The 15,256-nt window shown below is 47.5% G+C and overlaps 2 protein-coding genes across 3 annotated transcripts; one reads left to right on the top strand and one right to left on the bottom strand.

The window, feature by feature from the left end:
• The first annotated feature begins 5,100 nt into the window (after positions 1-5,100).
• On the top strand, positions 5,101-12,316 carry LTO1 (LTO1 maturation factor of ABCE1). 2 transcript variants are annotated; one of them, XM_080911849.1, is made up of 5 exons: positions 5,101-5,231; positions 6,347-6,452; positions 7,503-7,573; positions 9,162-9,276; positions 9,546-12,316. In XM_080911849.1, the coding sequence occupies exons 1-5, from the start codon at positions 5,140-5,142 to the stop codon at positions 9,612-9,614; spliced, it is 453 nt and encodes a 150-aa protein (XP_080767975.1). In that variant the 5' UTR covers positions 5,101-5,139; the 3' UTR covers positions 9,615-12,316. The 2 variants fall into 2 exon arrangements, with proteins under 2 accessions (XP_080767975.1, XP_080767974.1); XM_080911848.1 differs by having other exon boundaries at positions 9,159-9,276.
• A 228-nt stretch (positions 12,317-12,544) lies between these two features.
• On the bottom strand, positions 12,545-13,280 carry LOC308417984 (proteasome subunit beta type-2-like). Its single transcript, XM_080913324.1, has one exon. It carries the CDS (start codon positions 13,204-13,206, stop codon positions 12,601-12,603), a length of 606 nt encoding a protein of 201 aa, XP_080769450.1. The 5' UTR covers positions 13,207-13,280; the 3' UTR covers positions 12,545-12,600.
• Positions 13,281-15,256: the final 1,976 nt, after the last annotated feature.

The following is a 15,256-nucleotide window of genomic DNA, read 5'->3' as shown; positions in this document are numbered from 1 at the left end:
TCACAGGACCAAGTCATGATGCTTCGTGGGTGCATAGCAGTCCAGGCTCTGAAAGTTCCTCTGCTTCTATGTAAGCAGAGCAGGGCCTCCCCAGGGACAGTCTAGGCTCACAGAGGTCTACTCTTGGGGAAGGCTTCGCTTCTTTTCCAGTGTTCAGAGTCCAGAGCCCTGCCCCAGTTTGGCAGAGCACAGTTAACACCTTCAATCCTAGTCAACGACACTCTGCCCAGGCTATTCACAGCCTTGGGGCTGTGCCAGGCAGAGATGCCCCTGCTAACCAGGACTCTTCTTCAGCCGGGAAGGTATTCAGCAATACACCCTTTTACACCTATCAGAGTGCTGTGGCTTGTTAGGGTTTCACCAGCAGGCGGGTAGAAAGTGGTACTTCTTGACTGCTTTCTGGACTTACTTTGGGAAGTTTCAGGAAGAGGGGCTTATGGACAAAGTCTAAATGGCTCAGGACCCTTGGTTCCGTTCCCAGTCGCTTCTTCCCAGTTGTGTCTGTGAAGCAGCCCTTTAAAGTGAACGGCTATTAAATGACTTCCTGTTAAGAATTTAAGGGTTTTTCCCCCTCCACTGAGTACGGAAGGCTTACCAGAGGCGCATAAAGGTAAAGAGCACATTGTCGAGTGACAAGACCCAGGACACGCATAAGAAAAACTATTCTATCACCCAGTGTTACCATGTGATCCCAGGAGTCCTGTAACCAGTCTGAAAGTCTGTTTATACTTCTGGGTCTCCTCTTGTACTAAAACCAGTGCAAATGACCCATCTTTGTTTTAGCTCGATAGCCTTCCTTCTAACAAAATGGATGGTTCCAGGCTAATCACCATAGGGTGGTTCTCATGGTCAGGTGTGGTTTACTACTTGCCTACTATTTTTGTTGCAGATATAACATTAAAAAAAGAAATCAACTGCGAAACCAGGTGTGATTACTTATACCTGTAACCTCAGAACACCAGAAGCGAGGCAGGAAAATTGCCCTGAGTTTGAAGCGAGCCCAGGCTCAAACAAAACAAACAAGCAAACAAACAAAACAACAATAAATATCAGTTACCGTAGTGAACACATTTCAATATTGGACTCGGAGGAATTTGTTTTTCACTTGGATTGTCTTCACTCTTCTCTGAATCTCAGAAAACCTGAGGATGAACACTTTAAAAGTATGTAGTTTTAGTGTGGCGGATCTCTGGATCCCTTTATACATTTGGTCAAAAAAATGTAATATTAATAATCTCATGCTAGCAATACTGGGGATTGAACCGGGAGCCTTATGCATGCTGGGTAAGTGCCCTGCCACTGAGCCATACCTGCAGTCCAGTGGAAGTGTTTTGAAACCTCTGCCTAAATAGAACGCACATAGTTCTCTTAGGAGGCGTTGGCCCTCTCCAGACATTCTCCTGGCACTTGTCATCCTGTTCAGTATTATCATTTGGGCTGTGGTTTTCTGGTGTTACAGAAGTGGCTGTCACATGAGTTCCTCCAAAACCTGACATCGGCAAGAGCATTTCAGATTTTTCCCACCAAGTTTTAATATGGTCAGTTGCTAAAATAAACATCAAGTTTGAAACTTATGTAAGAATCTAGAGTTCAATAATATTCATACCTTTAAACGGTACTAATTCTGCCTTTTTGGAAGCTCCTCTGAGTGGGCTGGGTATTGAACCCAGGGCCTTGTGAATGCTAGGCAAGTGCTCTGCCACTGAGCCACGCCCCCAGGCCCCCCCTCCTGCTTTTAAGGTCCCATTTTTAAAGTCTGGACCTTATAAAGCAATCTGCAAACATGTCATTGAAGATTCAAGTCTGTATAAAGGGTATAAAGCTTTTCTCCTGATGTTGAGATAAGCTGGATTCAAAACATGATTAGAATGGAAACCAAGCTGGGCAGGGTGAGTTTCACCAAAGCCTTGTTCTGAACCAAGGGTCAGAATCAATAGTTTAGATTTGTGTGATATATATGTTACCTCCAGACTTTGCCTGTGTATGAGCTCGTGTGTGTGGGCACACACACACACACACACACACACATATATATACACATACATACACACACACATACACACACACACACACACACACACACACAGAGCTACATTCTTCCATCCAGCAGTGGTGTTGACACACACCTTTGATCCCAGCATTCAGCAGGCAGAGGCAGGCAGATCTCTGTGAGTTCTACAGACGGTATTCTAGGACAGCTAGGGCTACACGGAAACCCAGTCTTGAACCCACCCCCCCCAAATTACATTGTAGACACAGGCTTTATCTGTAAGTGGTCCCCCTTGTTCCTTCTTTACCATAATGATTTTCTTATGCCAAAAGCTACATTTTATTTTATTTCAGCTAATAACTTTTATCCTCAGGATTCTATCTTAAACACACAAGAATAAGTGAATTGTCCTTGGGAGCATGTTAAAAGCATAAAGCTGAGTACATTGGGGGGATACAAATTTATGGGGGTAAACCAGGGAGGAAACATAACAATATTAACAAAAAGAAAGTGGTGATCAGAGGCCTGGAGAAATATATTATTCTGCTTGCTTGCTTTTTCCATTCTCTGTATTACAAGTATTTTGTGACTTTATTTGGTCATGAAAAAATAGTAAAAATGTAAAAGAAGGAAATAGCACAGAGTGGACTTCATTTCACCTTTAAAATATACATGTATTTGGGGGATTTTAACATCCAGAAGAAACTGATGTTTACGGTATAAACATGGACAAGAACACACAGAAAGAAGTCTGAAAACATAGGGATTTCTGAAAGCTGGCCACGGTTAGCATTTGTCATCTTTCTTGTATGAACTTATGAGTCTCCCGGTGCCTGACAGCATTGCTGTCCATGGCTGTCACCAAATCCAGCCAGGTTTTACAAGTCTCACCACAGTGCTCATTATAGGATGTAAAATCTCCACTGCTCTCTGACTGCTTTTTTTCCCTTCAGACAAAAATTAGAATTAAACAACTAGGTCAAAGGGGAAAGACTTTCAGATGACCTTTTTTAATCCCTTTAACTGTCTGACCAAAAGTTGGTCAAATTGATACATTGGTGAACAATGAAAGTTTCCTTTAATGCCTCCAAAACAGAGGGTCAGGGGCATTTTAAATATCTCAGAAGGCAGATGCTGCTTCTGGCTGCTCTTTCCCAGTCTTCCTTCTGTTCCTCATGGGACTCTACCCAATTTAAAGGCCAGACACCTGTTGCTCATTTAGGTGACATACAAAAGACCCATTAGCTTGCTCTTTTTTCCCAGTTAGGATGAATTTATTCATTCATTTATCTATTTCTAAACAATTTTATTTTATGTTTTGAGATATGATCTCACTCTTTTGCCCAGACCAGTCTGGAATGCACTTTGTAGCCCAGGTTGGCCTCAGCTTCCTGGCTTCTCACATGGGCTGACAAGTGGGAGCCTTCTTCTTTTTTGGTTTTTGAAGACAGAGTTTCTCTGTGTAGCCCTGGCTATCCTGGAACTCAATCTGTAGACCTGGCTGACCTTGAATTCTCAGAGATCTACTTGCTTCTGCTTCCCAAATGCTGGAATAAAAGGAAGGCTTTTACCACCACACCTGGCCTCCTTTTTCTTTTTTATGGTTAACTCTTTACTTGGTGTGAACTATTCTGATGGGCAGTGTTCGTAGCGTGTGAGGGACCCCCAGGAGTTTATTTTCTTGACAAACCAATGCTTTCCCATCCTGGGGAGTGCTGAATGCTCTAACATCCCCTGAATTTGTGATTTTATTTTTATCACATGCAGTTTTTCTCCTCGGAGACTTCACCTTTGTCCTTTCTAGCCTGCTCCCCAGGCTTATCTCTTCTCGGGTCAACACAAGACCCTGCTTATCATAAGACTCAAACTTCCTTCCACCGGACACAGCAGTTCTCACTTTTCAACATAGTTACAGTTATAGTTAAGGATTCATTTGTACAGATGAAATTCAGAGCTGGAGTTAGAATCCCTGGAGTTATGGAGTTGTGGTTATGTTGTTTGTGTGTGTGTGTGTGTGTGTGTGTGTGTACACTTATTCAGCCCTCCAATCAATTTTAATGATGTATCTCTGGTCCCTTTTATACAGAAGCAGGTTAACTTGTTAGCAACTGCTGTCTAAGGAACTTACTCTACTCTGGAATACTCTTTAAAACGATACTTTGGAAGGTATGGAAATGATGGAAAAACTGATGGAAATGATGAGACAACTAACTTCAATTTCTGCTTTTCTGGAGAGTTGGGTGCCTACGGGATTGGAGCGCTTGGACAAAGTGGCTCCTCCTGCCGGCCAGTCCTTCGGTACCATCTGATGCTTGACTGTGTATGCAATACTTCAGTTTTGCTTTAAATACTGGCAGCAAGAGCTAGCATTCGGGGTTGGGGATTTAGCTCAGTGGTAGAGCGCTTGCCTAGCAAGCGCGAGGCCCTGGGTTCGGTCCTCAGCTCTGAAAAAAAAAAAAAAAAAAAAAAAAAAAGACAAAATAACAAAAAGACCAAAAAAAAATAAGGTAACTGGCACACACAACCTTTTTCGTTTTCAAAGACCTCCCAGGGTATTTTCATTGCTAGGGGCAATATTTATTATCTGTCCTTTAGAATATCGCAGTATCAAATCATTTCCAGTCCGTAGGGAGTCTCCAGTGCAGCGTACAGATGCGGTGATTGACAGCCCGGTGACAGTAGAGGATGCCGGATGCTCCTCCCTCCTCCTTGAAGCCTGCCCCTAGGGCCCTTCCTCCATTTTCTGGGAACGCCCCTGTGCCAGATCTTTGGTAACTTTTCTTATTTCTTTAAGACCCACGTTTGTGAATTCGGTCCCATCTGTTTGGATTTTGAAAATAAAAGCAGGGTTCGTCTGGGCCCTGAGCGCGACCCAGAGGAGTGCCCCAAGCGACCGGACACGCCCCACCCACCACTGAGAGAGTGGTTCTAGGGAGGAGGAGCAAGGCTTCCCTCGGGCTAGCCCCGCCCACATAGTGTTTACCCATGCGCAGTGCAGTGGGCTTTTTTTTTTTTTTTTTTTTTTTTTTTTTTTGGATTCTTTAGCTTGCCGTCCTTACCCGCCCTGCTCCGCGCCGCCTACACGGAAGTGGCTTCTTCAATCTGACAATCCGGGCGTTTGTCTCGCCAGCTAGCGATTACTACATAGAATGACTGGAGTGCGAGGGCCCGGGGAGAGCCGAGATACTACCATGGCCGTGGAGCAGGACATATTTGACGCCGTCGTGATGGCGGATGAGAGGTAGGCAGAGAGATCCGGCTTCGCCCCGCCCCTGCAGCTGCTGGGCAGTCCTCGGGGATACCCGCCTTCGCCATCTGCGAGCTGCCACTTTTCTTGTCCTTTAATTGCCGCACATACGGCGGTATTCATGGATCTGCTGATGGATATGTCGGGCAGGCCCCTTTGGATCATGAAAAGTCTCTAGAGAATGCCTGGGCGGGACGGTGGCCCAGGTCATCTTGGCCTCTCCAGGCCGGCTGCTCAATGTGGGTTGGGTACCTCCCCGGGTGACTGCTCAGCTCGGTTTAGGGAGTCGGTACTGGCAGATGCAGAGCACAGGTGCTCTTCAGCGCTCCACTCCCACCCCTAAATGAGGAGCTTTTCACTGACTCACATAGGACTTCCAGAGAATTCCTTCAACAGTGCGGGCAGCAAGTTATTGCCAGTTTGAGGGTTGAACTCTTAAAGACAATAATATCCTTCTCCTCAGAGCATCCCAGTAGTGGCATACTCTACTGATCTTGGGGACATTTTCTTTTTTTCTCCAGAGGTTTGAGGAGTCCTGGGTCCTTGGGCTGTTTTAGAAACAGACAGTTTGAGTTATGATGGCATGTAGGCTCAGCTGCACCTACCTCTCACCTACATTTTCAAAAGTAGATTCCTAGAGTATTCCAAGTTTGCTTGAGTTTGTATCTTTACATTTACCTTGTGGTTCCTGGTGCTCTGCCGGGTTTGGTAAGTCATTCATGTATGTATCTTACCCACAGTTACAGATGATAACCTGGGTAGCTCAGTTAGTAGAGTGTTTGCCATAGAATGAAGCCCATATGCATCACAGTTTCTCTTGGAGATGGTGGCACACATCTGTAATTTTAGCATTCAAGAACTGGTGGCAGAGCCGTTTGATTTAGGGGTCAGCTTTGGTTACATAGTGAGATCCTATCTCAAAAATGGTAGTAATGGCCACAGCAATGGGCCAGGGAGAAGAAGAGCTAGACCTGTAACCTGTATTTTGTGACTTGAGTTTTAAGCTTTTTCTTCTATTTAGTCTGCTGGGTCCAGTGGGATCTGGGTAATAGAGGTGGGAAGAATATCCAGGAAAGTATCTTGACTGATGAAGTGTTTCTTTGTCACAGATTCCATGGGGAGGGGTATCAGGAAGGCTATGAAGAAGGCAGTAGCTTGGGAATCATTGAAGGAAAGCAGTATGGTGTGTTACATGGAGCCAAAATTGGATCTGAGGTAAGTGGGAGGGCACATTCCTGTGATCCCAACATTCAGGGAATTCTAGGCCAGCCTTAGCTAGATAGTGAGATCCAGTCTCTTACAACAGGCTGTGGACATGGTTCAACAGCAGAGCATGCACCAGCATGCGTTAAGTCTATGACTTTGAAACAGTGCCTAGAGGAAAAGAACAAAGGTATTGAACCTTTTCCTCAGCAGCTGCTTTCTTTGCTGTTGGTGCCAGACTATCTCACCTCTTCCCTACCACAAGGCCTTCGGTGTGGCTTCATAGCCCAGACAGAACATTTTTAGCACAGAATCACCAGAGTTTGTTATGGGAGTGGTACAGTGCTGTCTCCTGTCTTCAGCCAGTGCAGTCCTCACCCAGATGGGTGCCATGTTCACAGTGACAGCCCATAGGCCCCACAGTTTTTCTCTCCTTGCTTTTGTCCCTGCTTAGCTCTCTCTTTTAAAGCACTGACCCTGACTGTCAGAGGGGGTCATGATAGTATCAGATACCCGAGCCACAAAGCAGGTTCCTGCGAAACAAGGATCTTCGGTTATGCCACACTTGACCTAGGGTCAACAGATAAGGAGCAATGTGTCAGAAGGGCTCCAGTCTTATCTGAAGGCTGGACCAGGGGATCTATTCCTAAGGTAGCACACCATCTAATTGGTATCCTGTGCTCGGGTGTCCATATAACACTGGAACAAGTAGCCATTGAGAGCAAGGCAGAGTGGCATTGCTTTTTCTACCAATCTCAGAGACTAGACTGAGAAGCTAAACACTCTGCTGGACGAGGACCTACACAAACCTGGACGAGGACCAGGAACCAGCTACAGCATGTATATAGAAGGTGGGCATCCCTGATGTCATCTTGGGGTCCCACTGCCCCACTGGGGCTTTCAGTATACAGTTTCCATTGCCCTAAACTCAACAGCTTCTGGAATGGCTGAGGAAGCAGTGTGGAAACCCTCTGCTGAGCCCTGTGCTTTGAGATCTTGGTAATTGGTGTAGTGTGACTGAGTGCTTACCACCTTCACTCTGGGCTGCTTTTCAACTCACAGATTGGATGCTACCGGGGTTTTGCTCTTGCATGGAAGTGTCTCCTGCACAGTGGCACTGATGAGAAAGACAGGTGAGGCCGTGGCTCCCTATCTCCCTTCCCTCCCACCCCCTTTCCCTCTCAACCTCTCATCAGCACAGTATTCGTGCAGTGGCGAGGAGGAGCTCTGAACGTCCTAATGTGTGCGCAGCTATCTTGCATTATAGTGACATACAGAAAGTAGTGACGGCCAACTGGACTGCTGTCCAGAGGAAAATAAGTAAAATGTTCCAGGCACCTCATAGGTACTCGAAGAGCACTGGATGATGTCACACCTTAGCTAATGTCACAATGATCCTACCTTGCTGTCTGTTTCTCACCTAGGCTTCTTGTTACAGACTGCAATAGTGTCAGTAGAATGAAGCCTCAGAAATGCTGGCTCTGCGAGGTATGGTTGATGTCTTTAATCATAGTTCTAAGGATAGCCTGGTCTACATGGCCAGTTCTAGAATAGCAGGACAAAAGAAGAGAGAGAGAGAGAGAGAGAGAGAGAGAGAGAGAGAGAGAGAGAGAGAGAGAGAGAGAAAGGAGGGAAGGAAGGACAAAAGAAAGAAAGAGAAAGAAAGGAAGGAAGAAAGAAAGAAAAACAAAGAAATGCTGGCTCTGTCCAACCAGAATATAGTTTTTTTTTTTCTTTTTTTTTTTTTTCTTTTTGAGATGGACTCACAGCCATTTTTCTGCCTCAGTCTCCTGTGTTTCGAGCTTACAGACATCAGAATTCAACCTGAATCATTCCTCTTTGGCACACACAGCCCCTAGGGAGTGTTACTGCTTGTTGAGCTGTGTTGGCTTTGGTGCCTTGCCTTACTGTGCTCTGCCTGCCTGGGCCCTGTGAGCTGTCCCATGTGCCTGAGGCTTGGGAGGGACCCTGAAGTAAAAGGTGTATTGTTCTTGTATGCATAGCCTTAGGGTTAGGCTGGTAATGTGTAGGTTTTCCTACACCTGCTGGCCTGGTCTGGCACAGGAGGGGCAGATGGAGGGCACTAGCAAACCAGGCTTCGAGGCTAGCAGTTCCCTGCCCATGGGACTCACTCTTTTATTTTATTTGACACTCTTATAGTGTCTAGGACCCGTGCCATATTCAAAAATAAAAGCAAAGTGTTTGTGATCAGTTGTGGGCTCTGGGGTTTTCTCCCTGCATGTCCATCACATCAATACTGGCTATCCTGGAACTCATTATGTGGACCAAACTGGCCTCAGATTCAAAAGTCCTCCTGTCCCTGCCTGTCAAGCACTGGGATTAAAGGCATGTACCATATGCCTGGCTCTCTACTGGTTTCTTTAGTGTGAGCAGGTAACGGGTAAGGGGACTTAACTTGGGTACCTTCAGAGTGACTGGGCAGCCTGATCTCTGAGGAGTTATGTTGGCTGTACATGCCACCACTGGGTGGCAGTCACAGCTGGGCCTGGCTGTCATCCTTTCTGTAGAGTTCTCATTTGCTCCAGCTGGCAGTTCCCAGGGTGGAGGAAGAGCCACCTGGTGAGGGTTGCTCTGCAGCAGGTGGTGGCTAGCACTGCCTAAAGCAGGAAGGCATGCTTGACCTGCCACTGTTCTGTAGATGCAGTGAAGTGGGGCCTGGAGTCTCCTGGGTGACAGCCTTGCCCCCATGCATCTCAGCAGGAAGATGAAGGTGGTGGAGGCTCTGATCACACTGCTGCAGGACTTTCCCTATGATGATCCCACTTACGAGAAGCTCCATGAAGACCTGGACAGAATCAGAGGGAAATTCAGACAGGTGTGTGTTCTTCAGCCTCTGTCTATGGGGTGTGCCTGAGTATGCTTTGAAGGCTGGGTTGGGGTAAGCCCTAGGCTTCATGTAATGGTTGCCTTGGGCAGTGTATGCCCAGGTATAGACCCAGAGGAACTTGTTTCCCTGCCCCTAGTAGAATGACTGAAAATGGGCTGGGGATGCTTTGGCACCATTGCCTTTGGGCTTATGCTGGGCTAGGGAAAGCTATGCAGAAGCTCGAGAGGTGTAAGACACGGTCTCTTGGGTACTTCCAGCTGTGCTCACTGCTCAACGTGCAGCCAGACTTCAAGGTGACCGCAGGAGGCTCTGGACTTGCATTTTGAGGACCCACGGAAGAGCAGATGTCTGCACATTAAGTGTCCCAGTGATTAAAGGCAAACCTGAGAGGCACCCATTGTTTTGTGAGAGGACCAGTTTGGCCTCTTCCCTGAGGCTCTTCTTCATGGCTTGCAGAGGTCTGACCACCCTGCCTTCTGCACGGGGGTAGCACACTCACACACTCAAGAGACTGCCTGCCACTGGCCAGAGTGAGTGGTACTGGGTAGGTTTACTCTGAGGGTGGGACTCATAGAGGTAGACTGATGTGAAATTGGTTCATGGGAAGCTATGACAGGGGCTTGCTGTCTGCTGAGCCTCTGCTGGTCAACTTGGGCCTCCTTGTTTCCCTCCATCCTTCTGGCAGCTTCAGATGTGCACACCGTTCTGGCTTAGAGGTGATGAAATAGACCCATCCAGTCTAAGGGCTGGCAGCAGAGCTGGCTCCCACTGCAGATCCATGCCCTGCAGTACCACCTGGTGCCTCTGCCTGCAGCATGTGCTATCATTGCCAACACCACTGGAGGACCCAGATTCCTGCAAGCAGACGGAGCTCTGAGTTTGAGGTCAGCCTGGTCTACAGAGTTCATTCAAAAACAAGCAAGCAAAAAGTGGTTCTGGGGGAACTACTGAGAACCAAAGCAGGACTAGATGGGTCGCCACTGTGAATGTGTAGGACTTGCCTGGGTGACACTGTACTCCCTTTAGCAGCAGCTTGTATGTCTGGCATGGTATTTATAGGCAGGTACAGGTGAGCTGCCAGGAGTGTGCTCAGTGCTTCCAGGCATTTCTGTAGAGATAATATCTGTGTATTCTTTGGAAGCATCACCTGTCAATTAAAAAGCCTATGGCCTATGGCTTAGGGAGGAAACAGAGGCAGAACTTCTGGGAGAGAAAGGATTCTGGGATACAGCCAGACAGGAGATCCTCCAGGGAAGATGTAAGGAAACGGACACATGGTACCTGAGCACAGGTATCCAGCCACGTGGCAGAATGCAGGCTAAAATCAATGGGTTATCTTTAGTTATGATCTAGTCAGAGTAGAGCCTAGCTATCTGTCCAAGGTATTTGTAAATATATTTTGAGTGTGAGTCTTATTTTTGGCAGTGTGGCTGAAAGAACTGGGCCTAACTTGTACACACATCACAAGTGTGGGCATACATGTGTTGACATGCTCTCTTTTGGGTAGCCCCATTGTACCCCCACTGTTCCTACTTCACTTCCATATTGTGACGGGGTTACTGTGGATGCCACTTGGAGTTTTAGGTTCTCTCTGATTTTAATTTTCTTTTCTGGACAGTCACTACCTAGTCCAAGCTGGCCACAAAGGGTGATCCTCCTGCTTAAGTCTTCCAAGTGCTGGGATCTTAGACCTGTGGCCCTCAGACACTGTTAATATCATTTCATAACATCTTGGTAGAGTAGAGGGACCTTTGTACAGCTGCAGCTGTTGACTCCTTCCATCAGCCCAGCCAAGCCAGGGAGGGGGCTGGGGCTTGAGGCCTGGGGCACCATGCATCTCCTGAGCCTGGCGGCTGCCTCAGATCCTCAGCACCACTCTCTCGGCTACTCCCAGGATCCAGGATCAGTAGATCTTCATTGTGCTGCTCTGGGTACTGAGCTCAGAGGTTGTGGCTCTGTTATCATCATAGTCTACTTTCCCGTTCTATTTGCAAAAAAGAATAAATAGTGTATTTTAAAGTAGTAGTCTGTCTGGGATCATTTGTACTGACAGCTGCTATAGTCCTTCAGTGCCAAGATGCTGGGGTGTCGAGATCTAGGTTCAGAGATGTGGGCCTGCTGTGCCTGTCATGTTCACTACAGGTATCAGTTGCTAGTTCCTCTCTTGTCTGTGCCCCTTTCCCTCTCTTTTCCCTTCATCTACCTCCTATCCCTCATCTTGTGTGCATCAGGTGTCAGATCTCCCGCCCATCAGCAGAACCACAGCCGTCTGCCTGATAACCTTCCATGTTCCTGTACAGGCCTTGACCTCTGCCCACTTGACCCTTTCTTGAGGTCCTCATCTAGTCTCCAGGATGCTTTGGTCACCCCAAAAGGCCTTGTGGATCACAGTTTAGACAGACTAGGCAGAACCATTCTGCCGTGTGTGCGCCCCCTCCTCCCACTTACTAAGATGGTTGTGTCTGCGGTGAAAGGGGAAACAATGAGAAGAATGCTGGTGTTTTTGACACTGTCCCATGAAGGTATTGCTCGGAATGCCATAGGCAACTGCAGGGAGCTGTGGTGAACCTGCCGCTGCGGGTGACAGACTCAGGCACCAGTGGGACCTGTGAGCTATATGTGTCCCCACTGCCAGTGTTTTCTGTCACTCATCCCACCCTGTTCTGTCGGGCAGAGTTACCTTCCTATGACCTTAGCTTTGGTGTCATCCCTTATGAGCGTCACTTTGTCACGTGCTGGAGGCTGGAGGTCTGAGACAGGTTTCTGGACTGGTTCTCCCCAAGTCTGTGCTCAGCTTGCTGCCTGCTTGACAGATTCAGAATCACTTAGTAGACACACCTCTGGGTGTGGCTGTGAAGGTCTTTGCAGGGAGGCTTACCTGAGGAAGCAAGACCCACCTTGGACATGCTGTGTCCATGGAGTGGGACCCTGGACTGAAGAAAAAGGAGAACGTGAGCTAAGCACCAGCGTTCTCTGCTTCCCGGCCGTGAATGCGATGTGACCATCTGCCTCAGGCTCCTGTTGCCATGCCTCCCATCATAACGATTGTAACCTTATAAACTCGACAGAATAAACCCCCTTCATCCCTTAAATTGCCTTTTGTGTTGTTGCTTTTGTGTTTTGGGGATGTTTGGATTTTTTGTTTGTTTTTTTTTTGTGTGTGTGTGTTTTGTTTTTTTTTTTCAATTTACCTATATTCAGCTTTATTTTGAATTAACCATCTATCAAGAGTGAACATCAAAAGAGTAGAAAAAAAATAAAAGAAGCCCATCAAAAAAAGTTCCCTGTTAAGTGGGAGGGAAGGACATGATGTTAGGAGCCCCTCTTAGAGAAGGTAATGTTCTCCAGATTGTGGATGCCATCTTTGTCAATGACCTGAACACTGAAGGTAGGCAGATTCAAGATGAAGCACTTCTGGAGCTCCTCCAGACACTTCCTCAGAAGCTCCACTGCCCTCTCACATGAGATGGTGGGTGTGTAGTATCGGTCAAGGATGCTGAGAGTCAGGAAGGCACCATAGCCATGAGCGGCAAAAGGAGCCTTGGCCAAGGCTGCCAGGTAGTTCATGTAATAAAGTGCTGGCCCTTCATGCTCGTCATAGCCAGCCAGGAGGAGGTTCACATGGTACGGGGTCCGACTCCGAAGACAGTCAGCCAAGTTTCGTCGTGTGAAATTAGCTGCTGCTGTGGGGGACAATTCATATCCATTCCGCATTTTATAAAGCTGCACATTTTTCTGGATATATTCTGCAAACTGTACAGTGTCTCCAGCCTCTCCGACACATAGGAGTAAGATTTTTTCACTCATCTTAAACATCTTGTCATGATCGTCCTTCATCTGGACAATATTGCTGGCAGCCACCCTGTCAGAAGCGACCAGGACATAGTCTGGGCCCTGGATGCCAATGAGGTACTCCATGGTGCCGGGAAGCGGGAGGCTGCAGGGGCCAAGACAGGGACTTCCCGGGCACACGGCCTCACCAGTGAGACAGCACACCCCTGTTTTGTTTTGTTTTGTTTTTTTTGTCACAGAAAAGTGACTAAGCACACGGAGGGCTTCAGGCTTGCAGAGACTGTGACCCCTAGCAAGCAGCCTGTCTGTCACTGAGGGAACAATTGTAGTCTGAAGATAAATACAGTTCTATGTAAAGCTAGTGTCAGTGAGGATTCTTTAAACTATAAAGATTATTGCCGGATGGTGGTGCACACCTTTAATCCCAACACTCGGGAGGTAGAGGCAAGTGGATCTCTTGAGTTCAAGACCTACCTAGTCTACAAAGAGAGTTCCAGGATAGTCGGGCCTGTTAAATAGAGAAACCCTGTCTCAAATGTGTGTGTGTGTACATTTATAAATTATTGTGCATATATAAAATTATATTTGATGTATATGAGTTTTTGCTTCCACCTTATGGGGCCGAGGGGTCAGAAGAGGGCGTCAGATCCCTTATAACTGGGATTCCATGTGGTTGTGAGGTGCCATGTGGTGGTCAGGACCGAAGCTAGGTCCTCTGCAAGAGCACCCCATCCATCTCCCCCGACCTGCTGGTGGTAACGTTTGGTTTTATAGGATGTTAGTGTCAATAAGGGTGAGACCAAACACCCAGAAGGTCTGGCTCATTTCCTTCTCATTTTGTATTTACTCCAAACCTTTTCTTTCTCTGCCTCACAGTAAGACTGGAAGAAGGGGCCGGAAGTTCTGTCTGCTAAGTCCTGATTTCCCCCATGCCATTAAGTCTAATCTTACAAGACTGCAGTCAGCAATGTGGGCTGGTGGTGTGACTGCAGGTGGTCACAGTAAGGGGCCACTGCAGGCTGGACAAAGTTACAATGGGGTGAGAGTGGTTTGTGCCAGCTGTTCCAGCTAGGTTTCTTGCTCATTTGAGCCTATGGCATGTCTTGAATCTAGCAGATCCAGGAAAACACAGATTTACAGAGAAGGAGCAGTGTGCTAAAGGGCTGCTGCTCCCGACCCTGTGTGGCCTCTTTGATAGTGGGTGCCTCCTTCTGGGAGCCCAGAGGTAGGGGACTCTCAGGTGCCTGAGGAGGTGGCAGGGAGACTTCCTGGAAGGGAGGCTCCCATGTTCGCTTTGGGGTTCCACCTGGAGATGACCAAAGTGTTCTGACTAGAAAGATTACCCCACTGACTTAGTGGTTCCCAGCTTTATGAGCAGAGCCAGGAATTTGCTGTGTATCTCAGGAAACTGAAGGCACAGCACCAACATTGAAAATGAGGTGTGGGACCCCAGAGCCCTGGCAACCAGGAACCTGCCTCCCAAGGTCAGCGGCCTGTGGCTCTGTGTTGTAGTTCACGCTACCACCATCTTACAGTTCTGTACAGATGTGGGGTAGTTCACTGTGGCAACTAGGCATGATAACCAGGTGTATTGTCATGGTAAAAGGGGGTGGGAGACACCCCTTAGGAGAAGGCAGGAAGGACACTGGGATTTCAGCCATTACTTTACCTGGCTGTCCCCAGCATTGGAGATCTTAGGGGATTCTAGAGTATACAGGAAGTAGAAGGTTTACTAGAAGTGGGGCCCCTTTTTGTAATTCCCATGAGATCATCATCCGTAGCTGTTTGGGGTCCCCCACATTCCTATAACTCACCACCTAGAAACTCATTGGTTCACCAAATTGGACCTTGGCAGAATTATACTTTGGTCTGTCACTGGGACACCATCTGGGGTGAATAGGGGTTTGCTCACATCTCCCAGAAGTTAGGGTGGTCTTGGTTAGTATTCTAGGAAGGGAAGTCACTCCTTGCCTTTCTGTGGTCAGCTTCCTACAGGTGCTTTCCAAAAGGCCCTGCCCACTCCTCCGTTGCAGGGCTGGAGTGCCTGTCCCCATGTTCCATGGATGGGGACCGTTTATCCTCTACTGAAGACTAAGGGTCTTCAGGACTGAAGACTTGAGATGCTGGTCCCTTTCTCTCAGCAGGGCCCTTACTGTTGCCAGTGGGTGCATATCCT

Source organism: Micromys minutus (genome assembly GCF_963924665.1).
Source record: "Micromys minutus genome assembly, chromosome: 2".
NCBI classification, from domain to species: domain Eukaryota; kingdom Metazoa; phylum Chordata; class Mammalia; order Rodentia; family Muridae; genus Micromys; species Micromys minutus.
Note: the sequence above shows the minus strand (reverse complement) of the source record. Positions and strands in the feature narration are given on the sequence as shown.